Raw genomic sequence first — 18,107 nt, 5'->3', positions numbered from 1 at the left:
CGGAGAAGGAGGGGTGGGAAAACAGGTGGATTTCTCTCAGGTGGAAGAAGGTGGCTCCCATCCTGCTGGTATTTGGGAAGTGTTAGGCACATGGGAAGCTGCTAGCGAACCAAAAAACTCATCAAACAAATTAATGAGGTATTATAGGAAAAACCACATTATTTTATTGATAATGAACAGAGCTGGTGGTGGTTTTATCCGGGAGAACGGGGCATCACCAGGGACAGCGACAGGGTGGGGACCTGGAATCACAAATGTCATCGTATTGTGGGGAAAACAGGGGTTGTCAAGGGAAAAGGGCTAATTAACAGGGCTAATTAACGACAGCGAGTCAGAGGAGGGCGCCTGAAAAGTATCCCAGCCCTCACCACGGCACGGATCCCCAAGAAGTCACATCTCGGCTGCTGGATTGATCCCTCGATTGGCAAATATTTGGCCAATTTCCTGTGAGGACCCAGATCCCTTTCCCACTGCCAGGGCAGGCGTTTCTCAGCCCAGCTCGCCGGGCGGCCTCACAAAAAAAAACACTTTTGTGCCATTTCATATTTAAGATGGCGTTAGTCAGGGGCTGTGTCTGGGGGCGGGGAGGACCCACACAGCTCCCCCCGGGGCCCAGCTCCAGGCTGCGGGCCCAGGCTAGGCCGCGACGCCAGGCCGGGCCTAACTAGGACCGCCCGTTGCCATAGAAACCGCCTGTGCCCGGCCCGGGGGGGCGGAGCGTCGCCATGTGAACACCCGTCTGCCCCTATCGGCGAGCGCGGCGTCACCATGGGAACAGCCCCGGCCCCGCCTCGGGGCGGAGCGTCGCCGTGGGAACCACCCGTGCGGGGAGGGGCGGGGCGTCTCTGTAAGAACGGCGCCACCGGGGGAGGGGGCGTGGCGATGCGCCGGAAGGGGCGTGTCCATGCGGGAGGACTCGGTTTCCCGTGAGGCTCCGCGCGCGGTTCCTCCGGGCGGTTCCGGCGGGCGCAGGCCGGGATGGAGGCCGTGCCCCGCATGCCCATGATCTGGCTCGACCTCAAGGAGGCCGGGGAGTTCGCCTTCAACGCCGCCGTCAAGAAGGTGAGGCCGGGGAAGGGCCGGTCGGAGCCTGCGAGGGGCCTCCGGGGGGAGCGGGAGGGCCCTGTCAGGGGCGGGGCGGGGCGAGAGGGGGGTGGGGGGGTGTGGGGGTTGTGAGGGGAGGGGGCTGCTTGGAGTGTGTCTGGGGGGGGCGGGTCAGTGGCTCCGTGAGGGAACGGGGTGCTTGGGGGAAGTGGGGAGGAGGGTTTGGGAGAGGCCTGTGAGGAGTCTGTGAGGGGAGGGGGCTTGTCAGTGGCTCCGTGAGGGGTGTTTGGGGTCTGTGTGGCTGAGGAGTGCTTGAGGGAAAGAATTTGGGCTCCGTGGGGGGTGTTTGGGGTCTGTGAGGGTGAGGAGTGCTTGAGGGGGGGGAGAGGGGCTCTGTAAGGCGTGTTTGGGGCCTGTGAGGAATGTTTGGGGTGGGAAGAGAGGCTCTGTAGGGCACGTTTGGGGTTTGTGAGGGAGGGGAGTGCTTGAGGGGAGGGCGAGAGGGGTTCGTAGGGTGCGTTTGGGGTCTATGAGGTTGGAGAGTTTGTGGGGCAGGGGGTAGTGGGAGGCTTGGGGGGGGCTCTTTGGGGTGCGAGGAGTGTTTGGGATGTATTGGGGAAGGGAGTGTGAGGTGATTGCGGGGGGCCTGGTGGAACAGGAGTTACAGCTGGGGATGTTTGGGGGGGGCCTGTGTGTCGACTTGATGGGGAGGGGGGTGTGTGGAGGTGGGGAGCACCAGGGCTGGGGGCACCATCAGGAGGGGGTGCAGAGCTGGGACCCACCAGCTGGGTCCACGGTGGCTCGTCACCCGGTAGTGGCTCTGCCCGGCGTGGCACGGAGGCAGCAAGGCCACGAGCGCATCTGTGCCCCCCTCAGACCCCCTGGCTTGGCCCTACTCCCTTCGCTGCCTCCTCGGAGCTTCGGGACTCCTTGGAGCTGTACCTGCGAGGGGGTCACTGGGTCCTTGCTAATGCAGTGCTTCCGGAGGGCAGATTTTGGGGAGCGGGGAGTCCCTGGAGCACTCCCCAGCCCAGGAAGAGCCTTCCCCAGCCACCTCGGGGGCGAGCGGTGAGTTGGCAAGTCCGTCCCCGCGCATGTGACTGTGCTGACTCCCGCCGCCGGATCCAGCCCCCCCGCGGCAGCGCTCGTTGCTAACGCCGTGGCCGGCGTCCTTAGGAGATCCGAGTCGGTGAGGGCCTGTCCCTCACGTCTCCGTTCCCCCACCACGGGCTCGAGTGGAAGAGGGAACTGAGGAGGGAGGGAGCTGGTTCTCCCGCCGCCAACCGCCTGAGATGAGTGATTATCAGTCAGCTAAAAGCCTCGATCCCTTTGTGGCACCCTCGGAGGAAGGTTAAGAGTGTAGTGGGTGCAAGGTGATGGGCTCCTTCCTTCCTGGAGGCCACCTTCGAGGGCTGTGGGGACACGACCTGTCCTTGCCACCCCGGTAGAGACAGAACCGATGGCTTGAAAGAGGTGAAGTTCATAATTAAGCAGCTATAAACAAGCTCCACCTGTAAGTGGCGTTTTCTAGTGCCGCCTACAGCTGAAAAGCATGATTTATTGATGTGGGAGGAGGATGGAAGGGGTTCTCTTGCCTTCATGCCACCACCCGCTTCCCACCCTGCTGCTTTTTGGGGTGCTGAGGTGCAGCTGGTGTCCCGTTGGACCCCGGCAGCGGCGTGGGGACATCCCTGAGCCAGGAGGAAGGTGCTGTGGGGTAGCTGAGCTGAGTCATGCCATGCTGGCCAGGACAAGGTGTGGCTCTGGCCTGGCCTGTGCCTGTCTGTGAGCACTGGGGGAGCTGGTGGTGCCACCTCCTAGGGACCTGTGGCAGCGGAGGGGACAGTGGCCTCCAGGTCCGAGCTGGGCCCAGGGACTGGTGACTTCTCAAAAGTGGGTTGTTGGGGGAATTTTTGTGCACAGCAGCAGGTGGAAATTTGTTTTGTGGACCAGGCTTCCCCATGGATGTTTGGTGGAAACACACTTTGTTTTGTTGGCTCACAAGAAGTGACAGGGAACAGAAACCTGGTGCCCTGGTTGAAACGGAGAGGGAGGGGAGGAAACTCTGAGCTGTGTTAACCTTGAGCTGAAGTGACAGAGCGGGCAGGCAGTCCTTCAGATGTCCCCAGCCTCCCTTACCCTTGGAGGATCCTGCACAGCATGAGGCTGGGAAGCACTTCGCTTCCATCCAGATGCAGAGGGGTGTTGGGTGTGACTCCGGAGTGACTTCAGTTCAGTTTGTCCCATTCACTGGTGACTCCTCAGGAACTCACAGTCGCTTGATTCCAGTTTTTCCACCCCAGCTCCAAGGTCCCCATCGACTCCTGGCGTGTGCTGGGTTGGTTCCTCTCCCCAGGGCGTTGTCTCTGCAGGACTCTGCACCCTGGCTTTGTGTTAAACTGAGGTTCAGCAGGAGCTGGGGAAGATTTGGGGGCTTTTGGGGGGCAAACAAGCTCCCTGTCAGGATATGCAAGGCCCTGAGCCAGCACATGTCCCTTCACGCTGCCAGACCTGCCACAAGGGCTTCTCCCAGGCTTCCCTTCTGGAGCTGGGAAGGTGGCTCTGGGTGTTGGATGAAGACAGGCTCTCAACCCTCTCTTCTCCCTGCAGTTTGTCCTGAAAAACTATGGGGAGAATCCAGAGAACTACAATGAGGAGCTGCGAAAGCTGGAGCTGCTCCGGCAGGTAAGTTGGGCTCCTTCCCGAATCGCTCATGGCCTTGGTGAGACCTGCCTGAGCTGAACCTGGGGGGAGCTGGTTCATTGCCCACCTCGTGCTCAAGGATGCATCTGCTGGCTCCCACCACCTCCCTGGAGCTGGGGCTGTGCAGGAGAGCTGCCACTGCTGCTCCTCTTCCTCACCAGGTGCCCGTGGAGGAGGCTTTTAGCATCTGGGCTGTGTCCTGGGCTCTCCAGATGATTCCATCTTCCTAAGGAGCATTAGGGGTCGGGAATTAGGGCTCTGTTCTATCCCCTTTCCTGATTTTGGGGGAGTTTTGTGTTGAATACAAGTTCCTGGTTGGGTGAAAGGAATTGTCTTGTGCGGTCAGGCTGGTGCCTGAGGCATTTGTAGGGAATAAATCAGCCCTTTGCTCTCAGCTCCAGAGCCCAATTAGTTGTGTTAGTCAGCGGGATCTTCAATTTTTGGGGCCACTGGTTAGAGACACAGCCTCAGCCCGGGCCAGCTGACAGCCCAGACATAACAAAACCGGCTGGAGAGCCGGGACGGGTGCTGGTTTGTGCTGTGCTGAAGGCTTTGTAGTGGGGCCATAAGCCTGATGTGTGGGGTGGAGCTGGGGTAACTCGTGGTGCCAGCACTGGGATCACCTCACCAGCCTCTCCAAACCACAGCGGTGGGATTCCCGCAGGCATGGAGCTGGGTGGGTGCTTAAACACCCCCAGCCCAGCATCTGGGGAGCACCAGCTTCTGCCCGTAGGCTTAACCCTGAAGCGGGAGGTTGGGAAACCTTTCCAGGATCTCTGGCTCTTCCCTTCCATTTCCCAGCACAGCTTTTGCTGTGGCAGTGGGTCCTGTGCCCTGTCCCGGACACCCCCTTGTCCATTGCTCCCCAGTTCCCCCCTGTTTATTTTACCCTGTGGAGCCTGTGCAGACTCTTCATCCCTGAAACTGGTTGCTCTGGATCTAGGAAGTGGCTCCCTCCAGCCTCATTTTTAGGTGAACAGACCTGTTTTTCTAGCTGCATTGTTTTCCATCTCGCCCAGCTCTGGCCGTCCCCTCCTGCCCGTGGCTCTCACCACAAATCGGGCAGGTGCCTGCTCCTGCCAGCACGGTCCTGTCCCCAGGGCAGCGTCTTTTCCCTCCTCTCTCCCCTCCAGAGCGCTGTCAACGTGCCCAGGGACTTCGAGGGCTGCAGCACGCTGCGGAAGTACTTCGGCCAACTCCACTACCTGCAGAGCCGCATCCCCATGGGCGCCGAGCAGGAGGCAGCGGTCCCCATCGCCTGGTCAGGAGCAGCCCCCTCTTTCCCCCTCCTCTCTCTCTGCTGCGGGGATCGGGTGGTGCAGGTGGGAGGATCGGCCCCCAATGGGAGCTTCTGGAAACACAGAGGCTGATCCAAACCAGAGCAACCGGCTCCCTCTTCCCCGTGCACCTCCTTCCCCAATATGCTCCTCCCCGATGCCCCGTGGCTGCACCTGGGGGGGGTGCAGGGGTGTCCTGGGTGCCCCTTGGGAAGGGCCATCCTGCCCGCCGCCTCCGGCACCTCGATTCGATGCCCAGGGTGACACCCTTCTCCAAACCTCCGTGGGCAAATCCTTCTCGTGGCCCCTGTAACCAGCACACTGGTAACTCCTGACCAGGCTTCTCTCCCCGCAGGACTGAGATCTTCTCAGGCAAGACGGTGACTCATGAGGACATCAAGTATGAGCAGGCGTGCATCCTCTACAACCTGGGTAAGGGCTTTGGAGACCCTCTTGGTCTGCCCTGGGTGTGAGGGGCATCCTCCCCTCCTCTGCCCAGCCTCTGCTCCGAGCTCCAGGTCAGCTTTCCTCAGAGCACCCCACCTGGTCCCACTGCCATCCGTGGCCCAGCCTGGTTGTGCCTCTTCCCCTCCTCTGTGCTGCCCATGGGGCTGAGTGCTCGGTGTCAGAGCTGCACAAGAGGTTGAGTCCAGCTTTTGTCTGAAGCCTCCTCTCCTTTCCTCCTGCTCTGAGCATGGCCTGACCATGTGCTGGTCTCAGTCAGCAGTTATGCCAAGGAGGGGGACATGGGGTTGCAGCATTACGAGTGCCCTTTCTGGCATGGTGATGGGCCCAGTCAGGCTTTGTCCGGCTCATCCAGCACCCACCTCCTCAGAAGCATCAAATCTAACACTTGTACCCCCTCCCTTGCTATCCAGCTGTGGAAAATCGTGCCTCAGACTGGAGTTTTTTGATAGCCCATGAGTGAAGGTGACACTCAGCCCCTGGACACTTCACACAGGAGAAACACTCCCATCCCTGGTGTTCCAGCTGCCTCTTGCAGCTCAGGAGTGCAGAGCAAAGCAGTTTAGCTTAAACCTCAGCCACAGGCTGCTCCCAAAAGTTGGAAGAAATGCACCTGTTTAAACCAGGAGGGTATTAGATATTTACTTTTCAGTACTGAGAGGCTGTTTCCAGCCCAGGGACTTCCCTGTGCCAAATGACTTGCGTGTGCAGCCTTCCACCCTGAGATGGGCATCCTGGGCACCACGGTTCCCTGCATCCCATGGGCATGGAGAACGAGCTGGGTGCTGCTGGGTATCTGTGGCTGACTTGCCATGGATTTAGGCTTCTCTCTTACAAGGCACCCACTCTGCAGGAGTGGTGGAGTCGGGACTGGCAGGGGTGTTCTCTTTCCACAGGTGCACTGCACTCCATGCTGGGCGCCATGGACAAGAGAGTGTCTGAGGAGGTAACAGTCCCCAGGCTCCTCCCTCAATGACTTTTCTCTCCTGTGTGGTTAACAGCCGCGAGCCAGCAGCGCCTGGTACTTCCCGTCCATAACCTGGATGGTTACGAGCATCGTGACACGCACGCCTGCTCTGACCCAGAGTGTTTTGAGGGGCCATTGTGTCCCTCCCAGCCCTGACCTGGCTGTCCCTGTGCCAGCAAGGCTCTGGCCGCGCTGCCCTTCCACCCTCAGCATGTAGGGCCAGGAGGGGGGAGATCTCACACAGCTTGGGGTGTCCACTGAGCCCTGTGAGCCCCAGGGATTTGCTCCAGGCTTGCAGTAGCTGCTTTTGGGGGTCTGTGAGGGAGCATGAGCAGTGCAGGGAGCATCTGAACTCCAGTTTGTCACACGAACCCCAACCTCTGCTGGCTTGGTGTGCGTGCAAGCTCACCTGACACGTGTTCTCCCATCCTCTCAGGGCATGAAGGTTTCCTGTACCCATTTCCAGTGTGCTGCCGGGGCCTTTACCTACCTTCGGGATCACTTCCCCCATTCCTATAGCGTCGACATGAGCCACCAGATCCTCAGCCTCAACATCAACCTCATGCTGGTAGAAACTGGGTTCTGCCTCCACCAGGGCACTGATCACACTGGGACGGCTCCTTGTGCAGCTTGAGGGCAGCAGCTGCTTGACGAGGAGGGGGGTGTTGGTAGGGTTGGGGGCTTTCCACAGAGTCCGAGCGCTTGGAGCTGGGTGAAACAGGACCCCCATGCCCCACAGGGGCTGTTTGTGTCTCCAGGCTGCTGTAGACACAAGGGGCTCCCTCCCACAGGAGGGGAGGAGGTTTTGGAGGGCAGCAGGGAAGAATGACGGCATCCCAGGGTGTAGGGGACACCAAGTGTTGCCCCTTTGTCTTGGGCAGGGCCAGGCGCAGGAATGTCTCCTGGAGAAGTCCATGCTGGACAACAGAAAGAGTTTCCTGGTGGCCCGGATCAGCGCCCAGGTGAGCTCCTGGGTGATCTCTGCTGTGCTGAACTCCTGCCTTGGTGCTGGCAGCTCCCAGCACAGCCCTGCTCCTGCAGCATGGAGCAAAGGGTGGGACTGGGAGCTCGGGGGAGGCGTCCTGTGTCCTGCGCAGCCACAGTTGGCTGTAAGCATGACCCCTGGCTCCTCAAAGGAGAGTGTGAGGTGCTCGGGAGGGAAGGGATGCTGAGCTGAGGGGCCAGGACAGGCTGGAGAACTGGGCTGGTGCCAGCCTCCTGGAGTTCAACAAGGCCAAGGTCCTGCCCATGGGTCAGGGCAATCCCAAGCACAAAACCAGTCTGGAGGAGGAGGGGATGGAGAGCAGCCCCAAGGAGAAGGACTTGGGGGTGTTGGTGGATGGAAAACTGCCTGTGAGCCAGCAATGTGAGCTCACAGCCCAGAAAGCCACCCGTGTGCTGGGCTGCACCCAGAGCAGTGTGGGCAGCAGGGCCAGGGGGGGATTCTCCCCCTCTGCTCCCCTCTCCTGAGACCCCCCTGCAGGGCTGGGTCCAGCTCTGGGGCACCAACAGCAGAAGGACACGGACCTGCTCGAGCGGGGCCAGAGGAGGCCACGGGGATGCTGGGGGGGCTGGAGCACCCCCCTGTGAGGACAGGCTGAGAGAGTTGGGGGGTTCAGCTGGAGAAGAGAAGGCTCCGGGGAGACCTTAGCGTGGCATTCAGTTCTTAAAGGGGGCTACAGGAAAGCTGGGGAGGGACACTTTATCACAGACTGTAAGGATAGGACAAGGAGTCATAGTTTTAAACTGGAAGAGGGGTGATTTAGATTAGATAGAAGGAAGAAATTCTTTCTTGTGAGGGTGGTGAGGCCCTGGCACAGGTTGCCTGCTTCCTTTGAAGTGTTCAAGGCCAGGTTGGACGGGGCTTTGGGCAACCTGGGCTAGTGCAAGGTGTCCCTGCCCGGGGCAGGGGGGTGGAACTGAATTATCTTTAAGGCCCTTCACAACTAAACCTTTCTCTGACTCAAACCCCCCTGTGGGGTGGGTTTATCATGGTGATGTCACTAGTCCCTGGCTCTGACCCAAAGTGCAGCTGCAAGTCCCCCACCAGCCATTTTGCCGTGCTGGATGGGTGATCTGAGACCTTGAACACAGACACTGGTGCTGGGGAATCCTCCTTTCCCCTGCTGCTCTCGGTTCTACCCGGGATCCACCTTTCCGGGGACCCCAAACACCCAAAAACTCTCCGTAGGTGGTGGATTACTACAAAGAGGCCTGCCGGGCGCTGGAGAACTCGGAGACAGCCTCGCTGCTGGGAAAGATCCAGAAGGACTGGAAGAAGCTGGTTCAAATGAAAATTTACTATTTTGCTGCTGTGGCCCATGTGAGTCCATCCGAGGGGCTGCTGGGCTGCAGTGGGGGGACCCTGCCCTTTGCTCCCAGCCCAGCTGGGGCTGCTCAGGCCCACTGAGGTCTGATGCTCACTGTGGTGTGACCAGTGGGTGGGTTCTGGCCACTCTGAGAGGATTTTCTTGCCCATTTCCGAGTTCTCCCTTGAGTTACTGAGCTCTGACACTGCTGGTGTTTGTTTTCTTGCAGCTGCACATGGGAAAACAGGCTGAGGAGCAGCAGAAGTTTGGGGAGAGGGTAAGCAGAGCCATGTCCACCCACCTCATCTGGTCTGGGATCTGTATTGTGGTTGAAGGAGTTGAGTCCTGGAACAGATTGTCATGTGCCAACTGGGTATCTGCAGCTGTGGGAACACCAGTGTGTCACCAATGACATCCTGCTTCCTGCAGGCATTTGTTGGGTGTTTTTGGAAAGCTCCAGTGTGCTGTAGAAGCTGTGGCCCTCGGGGACTGGTGGTGGTGTTCCCAGCCAAAGCAGCAGCACCACCTGCTTCTGTGCCAAGCCTTAATTCCTGGTCTCTCTGCAGGTCATCTACTTCCAGAGTGCACTGGATAAGCTCAATGAAGCTATCAAGCTGGCAAAGGTGTGTTCCTGCTCTATCTGCTGTAGCAGTAACAGGGGTTTTTAAAGTTCCTGTGCTGAGCCCTGGGATGCCAGACTGGGGAGATGAGAACTGGTGTCTGTTCAGCAGTGCTCCTTGCACTTCAGTAGGTTGGCAAACCCATGCTGGCTTCCCAAAGTGTCACTTTGTTTCCCTCTGGGACATCCAGTCAAGCCCAAGGCTCTGGTGTCTCCTGGCTGCTCAGTCTACCAGGGTTTTAGCAGGGTTTGCTTCAGTTTTAATCACCCAGGAGCCTGCGGGCAGCTCTCAGCCCTGCCACCTTGGTGGGCTCCCCACAGAGCCCCTGGTGTTGGTGCTGAGGAGACCCAGGATGGCCCCGCCACCAGGTCTGCCTGTGAAACTGGGACACAGAGGAGTTGGGGCTGCCTCCAGCCTTCTCAGCTTCTTTCTGGGGCACAAGGAGAGATGGCTGGTGAACTGCAGCGGGCTCCCAGGCACGCTCAGGCTGCAGCTGTGGCACGCAGGCAGTGATGCCTGTTCCCTGCCAGCAGTAACTCTCTCTTTTCTGCAGGGCCAGCCAGAAACCGTCCAGGAAGCCCTGAGATTCACCATGGATGTGATCGGTGGCAAGTGAGTCCATGCACGGGGCACCCCTGGAAATAACCATCCTGCTTCTCTGTGCCTGGTGGCCAGAGCAGCCCCAGGGGTGTCCCCAGTGTGCCCCAACACATGGAGCTGAGCACCCCGTGCTGTCTGAGGCTCTTGCCACACGTGGCTGCCATGGAAGTTGCTCTTCACCCTCCCTGGAGAGAGCCCAAGAGACCCAGGGCCTGACCCCACTGGGAGCGAGCCCAGAGAGCCAGGGAAGCTGCCCGCTCCTCGCTGACGCGGCATCGTTTCTTGTTTCGAGGTATAATTCGGCCAAAAAGGACAATGACTTCATCTACCACGAAGCCGTGCCTGCGCTGGACACCCTGCAGTCTGTGAAAGGTGAGAGTGGGCCGTGCCAGCTCCCCATGGCACGCACACACACGGTGAATCCACGGGGCTCTGGGGGCTTCCTGCCCCCCGTGGACCTGCCTCAGGAATAACCAGTTCCCCGGGGAGGTTTCAGACGGGCGTGTGTTGCATGTTCGACCCCCAGGTGCCCCGTTGGTGAAAGCCCTCCCTGTCAACCCCACGGATCCAGCTGTCACCGGCCCTGATATATTTGCCAAACTGGTGCCCATGGCTGCCCACGAGGCCTCGTCCCTGTACAGGTGGGTCCGGGGTCACGGGGCTGGGGGCCCAACGCAGCCCCTGGGAGCTGGAACCAAACCACCCACAGTCCTTGTGTCTGGCCCTGCTCCGGGTCTTGTGATTTACAGTGGAGTTTTCCCTATTTGCAGCACTAAAGGATTTTTTTTGTTGTTTTTTTTTTTTTTCACTGCTGCCACAGCGAGGAGAAGGCCAAACTGCTGAGAGATGTGATGGCAAAGATCGAAGCCAAGAACGAAGTGCTGGAGTAGGTGTGGGCCATGCCTGAACGGGGCCCTGGCCAGTTCCTCCCCTCTGAGCTCCCTGCAGCCTGGCACAGGGCTGTCCCCACCATCCATCCCCTCACCAGGTTTCCCAGTTTGCCCAGCTCTGAGGCAGATTCTTTCCCCACCCCCTGCCCCAGCAGGTTTTGGTCCCAAAATTCACTTGGCAGCTTTGCTGCGCCTCGAGTTGGACACAGTTTGGGATGGTGGGGGGGGACATGCAGGGGGCTCTGCCACCGCTCAGGGCCTTGTTCTCTCATCTGTAGCCAGTTCATGGACTCGATGCAGCTGGACCCCGAGACCGTGGACAACCTGGACATGTACAGCCACATCCCCCCCGTCCTGATGGAGAAATGTGCCGCGCTCAGCGTGCGCCCCGACACCGTCAAGAACCTCGTCCAGTCCATGCAGGGTAAGGACACGAGGACCTGCGGCGGGGACGCGTGGCTGGGCTGGCCCCGGGGGCTCAGTGTGGGGAGGCTGATTCCTTCCTGATTCAAATCCATTAACCCCAAAGCATTTTTCCCTGCTGGCCAGTTGTGGGGGGACGCTGGTTCCTGGTGGGCCAGGCCACCCAGCCCTGAGCCCAGCACCCAGGCACCTGGGCCGGGCTCTCCTCGCCCTCTCTGCTCACCCATGGCCAGATTTATTCCTTGGGTTCAGGCCCAGGGTGGGCCACTAGCCCATTACCAGCCCCTGTGTCTCTCCTGTGCAGCGCTCTCCGGGGTCTTCACTGATGTGGAAGCTTCCCTGAAGGAGATCCGAGACCTCCTTGAGGAGGACGAGGCTCAGGAGCGGAAGCTGCAAGAGCTTCTTGGGAAGGCCCCAGCACCCCAAGGGTCCCCCCCAGGGCTAGCCGAGGTCAGCAAGGAATGCTCCAAGTACGTGGAGGTGCATGAGAAGGCCAGTTTCACCAACACCGAGCTCCACAAAGCCATGAACCTCCACATCGGCAACCTCCGCCTGCTCAGCGGGCCCCTGGAGCAGGTCCGGGCTGCCCTGCCCTCGCCCACCCTGACCGAAGGTGAGTGGGTGAGCTCAGTCACCTCAGGTGGAAAAGCCCTCGAAGCTCCTCCAGCCCAACCATGAACCTCACCCTGACCGTTCCCAACCCCACCAGATCCCTCAGCGCTGGCTCAGCCCGACTCTTCAACCCCTCCAGGGATCCGGGGGACTCCCCCCCTGCCCTGGGCAGCCCATTCCAACGCCCAACAGCCCCTTCTGCACAGAAATCCTTCCTCAGAGCCAGCCTGACCCTGCCCTGGGCAGCTTGAGGCCATTCCCTCGGGGCCTGGCACTGGCTCCTTGGCTCCAGAGACTCATCCCCCCTCTCGGCCCCCTCCTGGCAGGGAGTTGCAGAGGGCCAGGAGGTCTCCCCTCAGCCTCCTCCAGACTGAACCCCCCCAGTTCCCCCAGCTGCTCCCCATCAGACCTGTGCTCCAGACCCTGCACCAGCTCCGTTGCCCTTCTCTGGACACGCTCGAGTCATTCCAAGCTCAGGGCCCTCCTGGCACTGCCAGGCAGGGTAGGGGCTCATCCCCATAAAAAACATGTCAAATGGGGTCCTGGTGTGGGGTCAGACACCCTGTTACTGCCCCAGCAAATGTCTGGCTTTAATACTGGGTGTGCCAGGACCCCCATGGTGTGTCCTGGGAGCGGTCTGGGGCCCGGGGGGGTCACACCAATCTCAGTGGGGCCTGGTGCTGCCGCTCAGCCCCCTGCCCCTCTGTCCCCCAGACGACAAGCAGGTGCTGCAGAACCTGAAGCGAATCCTGGCCAAGGTGCAGGAGATGAGGGAGCAGCGTCTGTCCCTGGAGCAGCAGCTGCGTGAGATGATCCAGAAGGACGATATCACCACCTCGCTGGTCACCACCGACCGCTCTGAGATGAAGGTGGGTGCCACCCGCCCCTTCGTACAGCAGGAGTTCTGCCCCCTCCCCACCTCCTGCGGCCCCTCAGATCCTCCCCCTCTCTCAGCAGAAACTCTTTGAGGAGCAGCTGAAGAAGTACGACCAGATCAAGGTCTACCTGGAGCAGAATTTGGCCGCCCAGGAGAACGTCCTGAAGGCCCTGACAGATGCCAACGTCAAATACGCAGCCGTGCGCAAGGCCCTGGCCGAGGTGGAGCACAAGTGAGTGGTGTGTGGGGTTGGGGAGAGAGTTCCCAGGGGCGTCTGAGTGTGTGGGGTCACTGCTGGCTGCTCCAGCCTGTCCCTTGTTATGCTGGGGGGGGCCACTGGTGGCTGTTTGTCCTGGCCCGATGCCCATCCCAGGTGGGTGCTGGTGGGTTCCCCAGGAGCAGGGCTCCCCCTGCCTTTACCTAGTTTCAGCCTGGCTCAGCCCCTGGGCCTCCTCCCCACAGGTGGAACACCACTGTTCAGACTTTGGTGGCCTCCTACGAAGCCTACGAGGACCTGATGAAGAAATCTCAGGAGGGGAAGGACTTTTACACCGACCTGGAGGCAAAGGCCGCCAAGCTGCTGGAGAAGGCGCGGGCCGCCTGCCAAGCCGCTGAGGCCAACAGGCAGCAGATCCTGGAGAAGTAGGTGCTGCCCGAGGGGGCATAAAACAGGGGTCCCCCCCCGGGGTGGTGGGGAAGCACCTTGGGGTGATCCTCGAGCTGCAGCTTGAGGATTTAGCCCGGGGGGTGCTGGGCACCTCCCCTGGGGCTGGTGAGGGGCCGGTAACCCCTCACTGAGCCCCACCGCCCCCCTCGCCCCCCCCGGCAGGGAGCTGAAGAAGCAGCCCCCCCCCCGGCCCACGGCCCCCAAGCCTGCCCTGCCCAAGAAGCCACCGGAGCTGGACGCGGGCGCCCTGGTGCTGCCGGACCTGCCAGACCTGCCCGAGGAGCTGCGCAGTTTGCCACCGGACGTGCTGGCCGGCCACCTGGCCCGCCTGCCGCCCCCCGCGCTGGCCGCCCTGGCCACCGGGCTACGGCCCCCCGAGCCCTTCTTGCCCGCGGCCCGCCTGGCCAGCGCCCCGCTGCAGCCCTTCGCCCGCTTCCCGGGGCCTCCCGCCCTCCCCGGGCACTACCGCCTGCCAGCAGCCCCCCCGGCGGCCCCCGGCCCCTTTCCCCCCACCGCGGGGGCCCCGCTGCCCCTCCTGCAGCCCGCCGGGCCCCCCCCCAGCTCGCCCGCTGCCCCCCAGCTCTTCCCGCCCGCCCCCCTGCTGCGAGCCCCGGTGCAGCCCGGCTACGCGGGGCCCCCCCCGCGCTCCTCCCCGCAGCACGGGGCTCTGCCCGGCTCCGCTCCCGCCACCTCCTACGGCCTGGCCCAGCCAGGGGGCCCTGCGCCCGCCCCCCTCAGACCCCCGGCCCCCCCGCCAGCACCCATGGGTGGCCCTGAGCCACCCCCGGGCACCCGCCCAGCCACCACCACGGTGGACAGCGTCCAGGCCCCCATCTCCAGCTGCGTTGTGCCCCCCCGGCTACCCAGCCAGGGGCCCCCTGGCCCCTTCCTGGCCCCACAGCGCCCAGGGGGGCCCCCTGCCCCCTTCCCCTATGCCCAGGGGGGGCTGCAGCCCTTCGGGCAGCAGGCCCAGCACCCCTTCCCTCCTGGGCAGCACCCCCACCCCTTTGCCCCCACCTCGGAGGCGGCCACTCGTGCCCAGGGTCCCCAGGCCTTCCCCCCGGCCCCCTTCCTGCCCCCGGGGAGGACCCCTGTCCCCTTGTCCTTTCCACTGCCCCCCCAGACCCAGTTTGTCCAACAGCCCTTTGCTGGCCCTGGGGGGCAGCCCCCCTTGCCACCACAGCTCTACCACCAGCTGCCAGGGCAGGACAAGCTGCCCCCCCAGGGTGTCCCCCCGCCCCATGGGGGGGCCCTGCCCTTCCCCACCGGCCCCCAGCCCCTGCACCCTGCCCTGGGGGGGCTGCAGCCGCCCGTGCCCGCCAGCTCCCCCGCTCTGCCCTTCTGTCCCAGCCCTGCACCCCCCACCAGCCAGCTGCCCCCCAGCCAGGTGGGTCCCCCCCACATGGCCCCCCCAGCTGCTGCCAGCCCCGGCCTGGGCCAGCTGCAGGGCTCGGTGGTGGTCCAGGGTCCCCTCGTCCCTTCGCCAGCCCCCTCCCCACAGCCGCCGCTGCCCCTGCAGCCCCCAGCACTGGGGGTGCCCCCGAGACCCCCCCCCGGCGAGGGCCCTTTCCAGCGGCAGAGTTCCTCCACCGACGACCTGCTGTCCTCCAGCCCTGAGAGCCAGCACGGCGGCCCCAAGGCGGCCGGCGGCCACCCCCTGCTGCAGCCCACCAAGGCTGACGCCAAGGAAGGGCAGAGGCCCAGGGCGGTGCAGCTGATCGAGAATGATCCCTACGAGAAACCCGAGCGAGTCCTGCGGCTCCTGGAGGAGCTCGACCGCTTCCGCCGGCGGGTGGAGGGGCTGGAGCGGCCGGGGCCTGGCGGCACCGAGCTGGACGTGGTGTGGAAGGAGCTGCAGGAGGCGCAGGAGCGGGACGCCCGGCAGCTCTCCATCGCCATCGCCCGCTGCTACTCCATGAAGAACCGGCACCAGGACATCATGCCCTACGACAGGAACCGCGTCGTCCTGCGCTCGGGCAAGGACGACTACATCAACGCCAGCCGCGTGGAGGACCTGTCGCCCTACTGCCCCGCCGTCATCGCCACCCAGGCCCCGCTGCTCGGCACCGCCGCCGACTTCTGGCTCATGATCTACGAGCAGAAGGTCTCTGTGGTCGTCATGTTGGTGTCGGAGCAGGAGCTGGACAAGGTACCGACCTCCTGTGCTCACCTTGGGGAGGAGGGTGGATTTTATGTGCCAGGCAGAGAGGGGCCTGGGGGGGATTGATAATGAGCCAGCGGTGTGCCCAGGGGGCCAAGGAGGCCAATGGCATCCTGGCTTGTGTCAGCACCAGCGTGGCCAGCAGGGACAGGGAAGGGATCTGAGCCCTGGGCTCGGCACTGGTGAGGCCGCCCCTCGATTCCTGGGTTCAGTTTTGGGCCCCTCACCCCAAAAAGGCCATTGAATGACTCGAGCGTGTCCAGAGAAGGGCAACGGAGCTGGGGCAGGGTCTGGAGCACAGGTCTGCTGGGGAGCGGCTGAGGGAACTGGGGGGGTTCAGTCTGGAGAAGAGGAGGCTGAGGGGAGACCTCCTGGCCCTCTGCAACTCCCTGACAGGAGGGTGCAGAGAGGGGGGATGAGTCTCTGGAGCCAAGGCCCCAGCGCCAGGCCCCGAGGGAATGGCCTCAAGCTGCCCAGGGCAGGGTCAGGCTGGCTCTGAGGAAGGATTTCTGTGCAGAAGGGGCTGTTGGGCGTTGGAATGGGCTGCCCAGGGCAGGGGGGGGAGTCCCCATCCCTGGAGGGGTTGAAGAGTCGGGCTGACCCAGTGCTGAGGGATCTGGGGGAGTTGGGAACGGTCAGGGGGAGCTTCAAGGGCTTTTCCAACTGGGGTGATTCTGTACTGGGGGGCTGCTTCTTCCTGACAGTGCCCCCCCTTTCCCCCCTGCAGCAGAAGGTGCTGCGGTACTTCCCCCCCGAGCGGGGCCAGCCGTTGGTGCAGGGCCCTGTCACCCTCGTCCTCACCAGTCTGAAAGTGGCCCCCACCCACGTGGAGAGGATGATCACACTGCAGTACCGGGACCAGAGCCTCAAGCGCACTGTCGTCCACCTCCAGTTCACCTCCTGGCCGGAGCTGTATGAACAGGGGTGGGGGGGCAGCAGGGGGGGATGGCTGGAGCTGACGGGGGGGCAGCTGGAGTGCTGGGGGTCCCCTGAGCTGCACTGTCTATCCTGTGCTGGTGTGGGGAGGGGTTGGGGACAGCGCTGACCCTTCCTCAGGGGCGTGAGAGGGTGTTGCCCCCCCAAACGCGCGTGTCCCCCCCGCCAGGGGCCTGCCCGAGAGCAAGGGGAGCCTCCTCCAGTTCATCCAGGAGGTGCACGGCCACTACCTGCACCAGCGCCCCCTCCACACCCCAATCGTGGTGCACTGCAGGTGAGCGGGGCTGGGGGGGGGACCCTGCGAAGCTGAGGGGGTGCCCCCCACCCGTCGATTTTCGCCTGTGACAGCCGGGGTGGGTGTGGGGGGGTCTCCCCACAGCTCCGGCGTGGGTCGCACCGGCGCCTTCTGCTTGTTGTACGCGGCGGTGCAGGAGCTGGAGGCGGGTAACGGCATCCCCGACCTGGCGCAGCTGGTGCAGCGCATGCGGCGGCAGCGCAAACACATGCTGCAGGAGAAGGTAACGGGGCGGGGGGGGGTGTGTGAGGGGGGCTGAACCCCATCCCCGCGGCTGGGGGAGCTCACCCTGTGTCCCCCCGACTCGGCAGCTGCACCTCAAGTTCTGCTACGAGGCTGTCCTGCTGCAGGCTGAGCGGGTGCTGCACCGCCACGGCGCGGGGGGCCCCCCCGGCCCCAGACCCCCCAACAGCGCTTCCCCTAAGGTGAGTGCGGGGTGGGGAGGGCTGCCGTGGGGTAGCTCTGTGCCCTGCCCTCAGGGCTCACGGTAGGGGGGGGGGTCTGTCTCCCACAGCTCTACTTCCAGCAGGACCCCCAGGACCTGGTGCTGGGGGGGGACGTGCCCATCAGCTCCATCCAGGCCACCATCGCCAAGCTCAGCATCAAACCCGGGGGGGCTACCGCCACCGGGGAGCCCGGGGGGTGCTGGGGGCCAGAATCTGCCCCTGCCTCAGATCTCACAGACACGGAGGCAATTCCTGAGGCCTCTGTGGCCTTGGATGGCATCAGTGCCCCTTCCCCACCGCAGCTATCCCCCCTCCCCGAGCCCCCCACTGCCCCTGAAAGCAGCAACCACGTTGCGGAGAGCCCTGAGGCAGGGGGAGCGGTGGAAGTGCTGCCCCCCGGCGCCCCCCCTGCCTCCTCCCTGGAGCTGCTGGCGTCCCTCAGCCCCGAGGCCTTCACCCTGGACGCCTCCCTCAAGGGCAAGCAGCGCATGAACAAGCAGAACTTCCTGCAGGCACAGGCGGGCGAGGGCCTGCGGGGGCCCCGGCCCAGCGACGACCCCCTCAGCATGCTCGACCCCCTCTGGACCCTCAACAAGACATGAGGGGGGCACCCCAAGGGCCAGGGGGGGATGCAGGGGGTGCCCTGCCTTCTCCTACACCCCCCCTACTTTGTACAGGTGTAACTGTGGCACTTGCCACATCCTTTGACTCCAAGAACTGACTTTTTCAGCTCTTTGCTACTAAAATAAAAGAGAGTTTGATCCGCAGTGGTGGCGGGGTCTTCTGGGGTTTAGAGGGGTCGCAGCAGCAGCTCA

The 18,107-nt window shown here is 62.9% G+C and overlaps 1 protein-coding gene across 2 annotated transcripts; it reads left to right on the top strand.

Annotated features, from left to right (window-relative positions):
* The first annotated feature begins 953 nt into the window (after positions 1-953).
* Positions 954-18,059, top strand: PTPN23 (protein tyrosine phosphatase non-receptor type 23). 2 transcript variants are annotated; one of them, XM_074901049.1, is made up of 25 exons: positions 954-1,062; positions 3,655-3,729; positions 4,881-5,008; positions 5,380-5,456; positions 6,386-6,435; positions 6,893-7,024; positions 7,338-7,418; positions 8,648-8,779; positions 8,995-9,042; positions 9,332-9,388; positions 9,939-9,997; positions 10,278-10,357; positions 10,512-10,626; positions 10,806-10,871; positions 11,154-11,299; positions 11,603-11,911; positions 12,625-12,779; positions 12,868-13,019; positions 13,250-13,429; positions 13,617-15,603; positions 16,343-16,527; positions 16,721-16,825; positions 16,931-17,069; positions 17,158-17,271; positions 17,361-18,059. In XM_074901049.1, exons 1-25 carry the CDS (start codon positions 979-981, stop codon positions 17,892-17,894), a joined length of 5,190 nt encoding a protein of 1,729 aa, XP_074757150.1. In that variant the 5' UTR covers positions 954-978; the 3' UTR covers positions 17,895-18,059. The 2 variants fall into 2 exon arrangements, with proteins under 2 accessions (XP_074757150.1, XP_074757149.1); XM_074901048.1 differs by having other exon boundaries at positions 12,865-13,019.
* Positions 18,060-18,107: the final 48 nt, after the last annotated feature.

The sequence above is a fragment of the Athene noctua genome, chromosome 2 (assembly GCF_965140245.1).
Source record: "Athene noctua chromosome 2, bAthNoc1.hap1.1, whole genome shotgun sequence".
NCBI lineage: Eukaryota > Metazoa > Chordata > Aves > Strigiformes > Strigidae > Athene > Athene noctua.
Note: the sequence above shows the minus strand (reverse complement) of the source record. Positions and strands in the feature narration are given on the sequence as shown.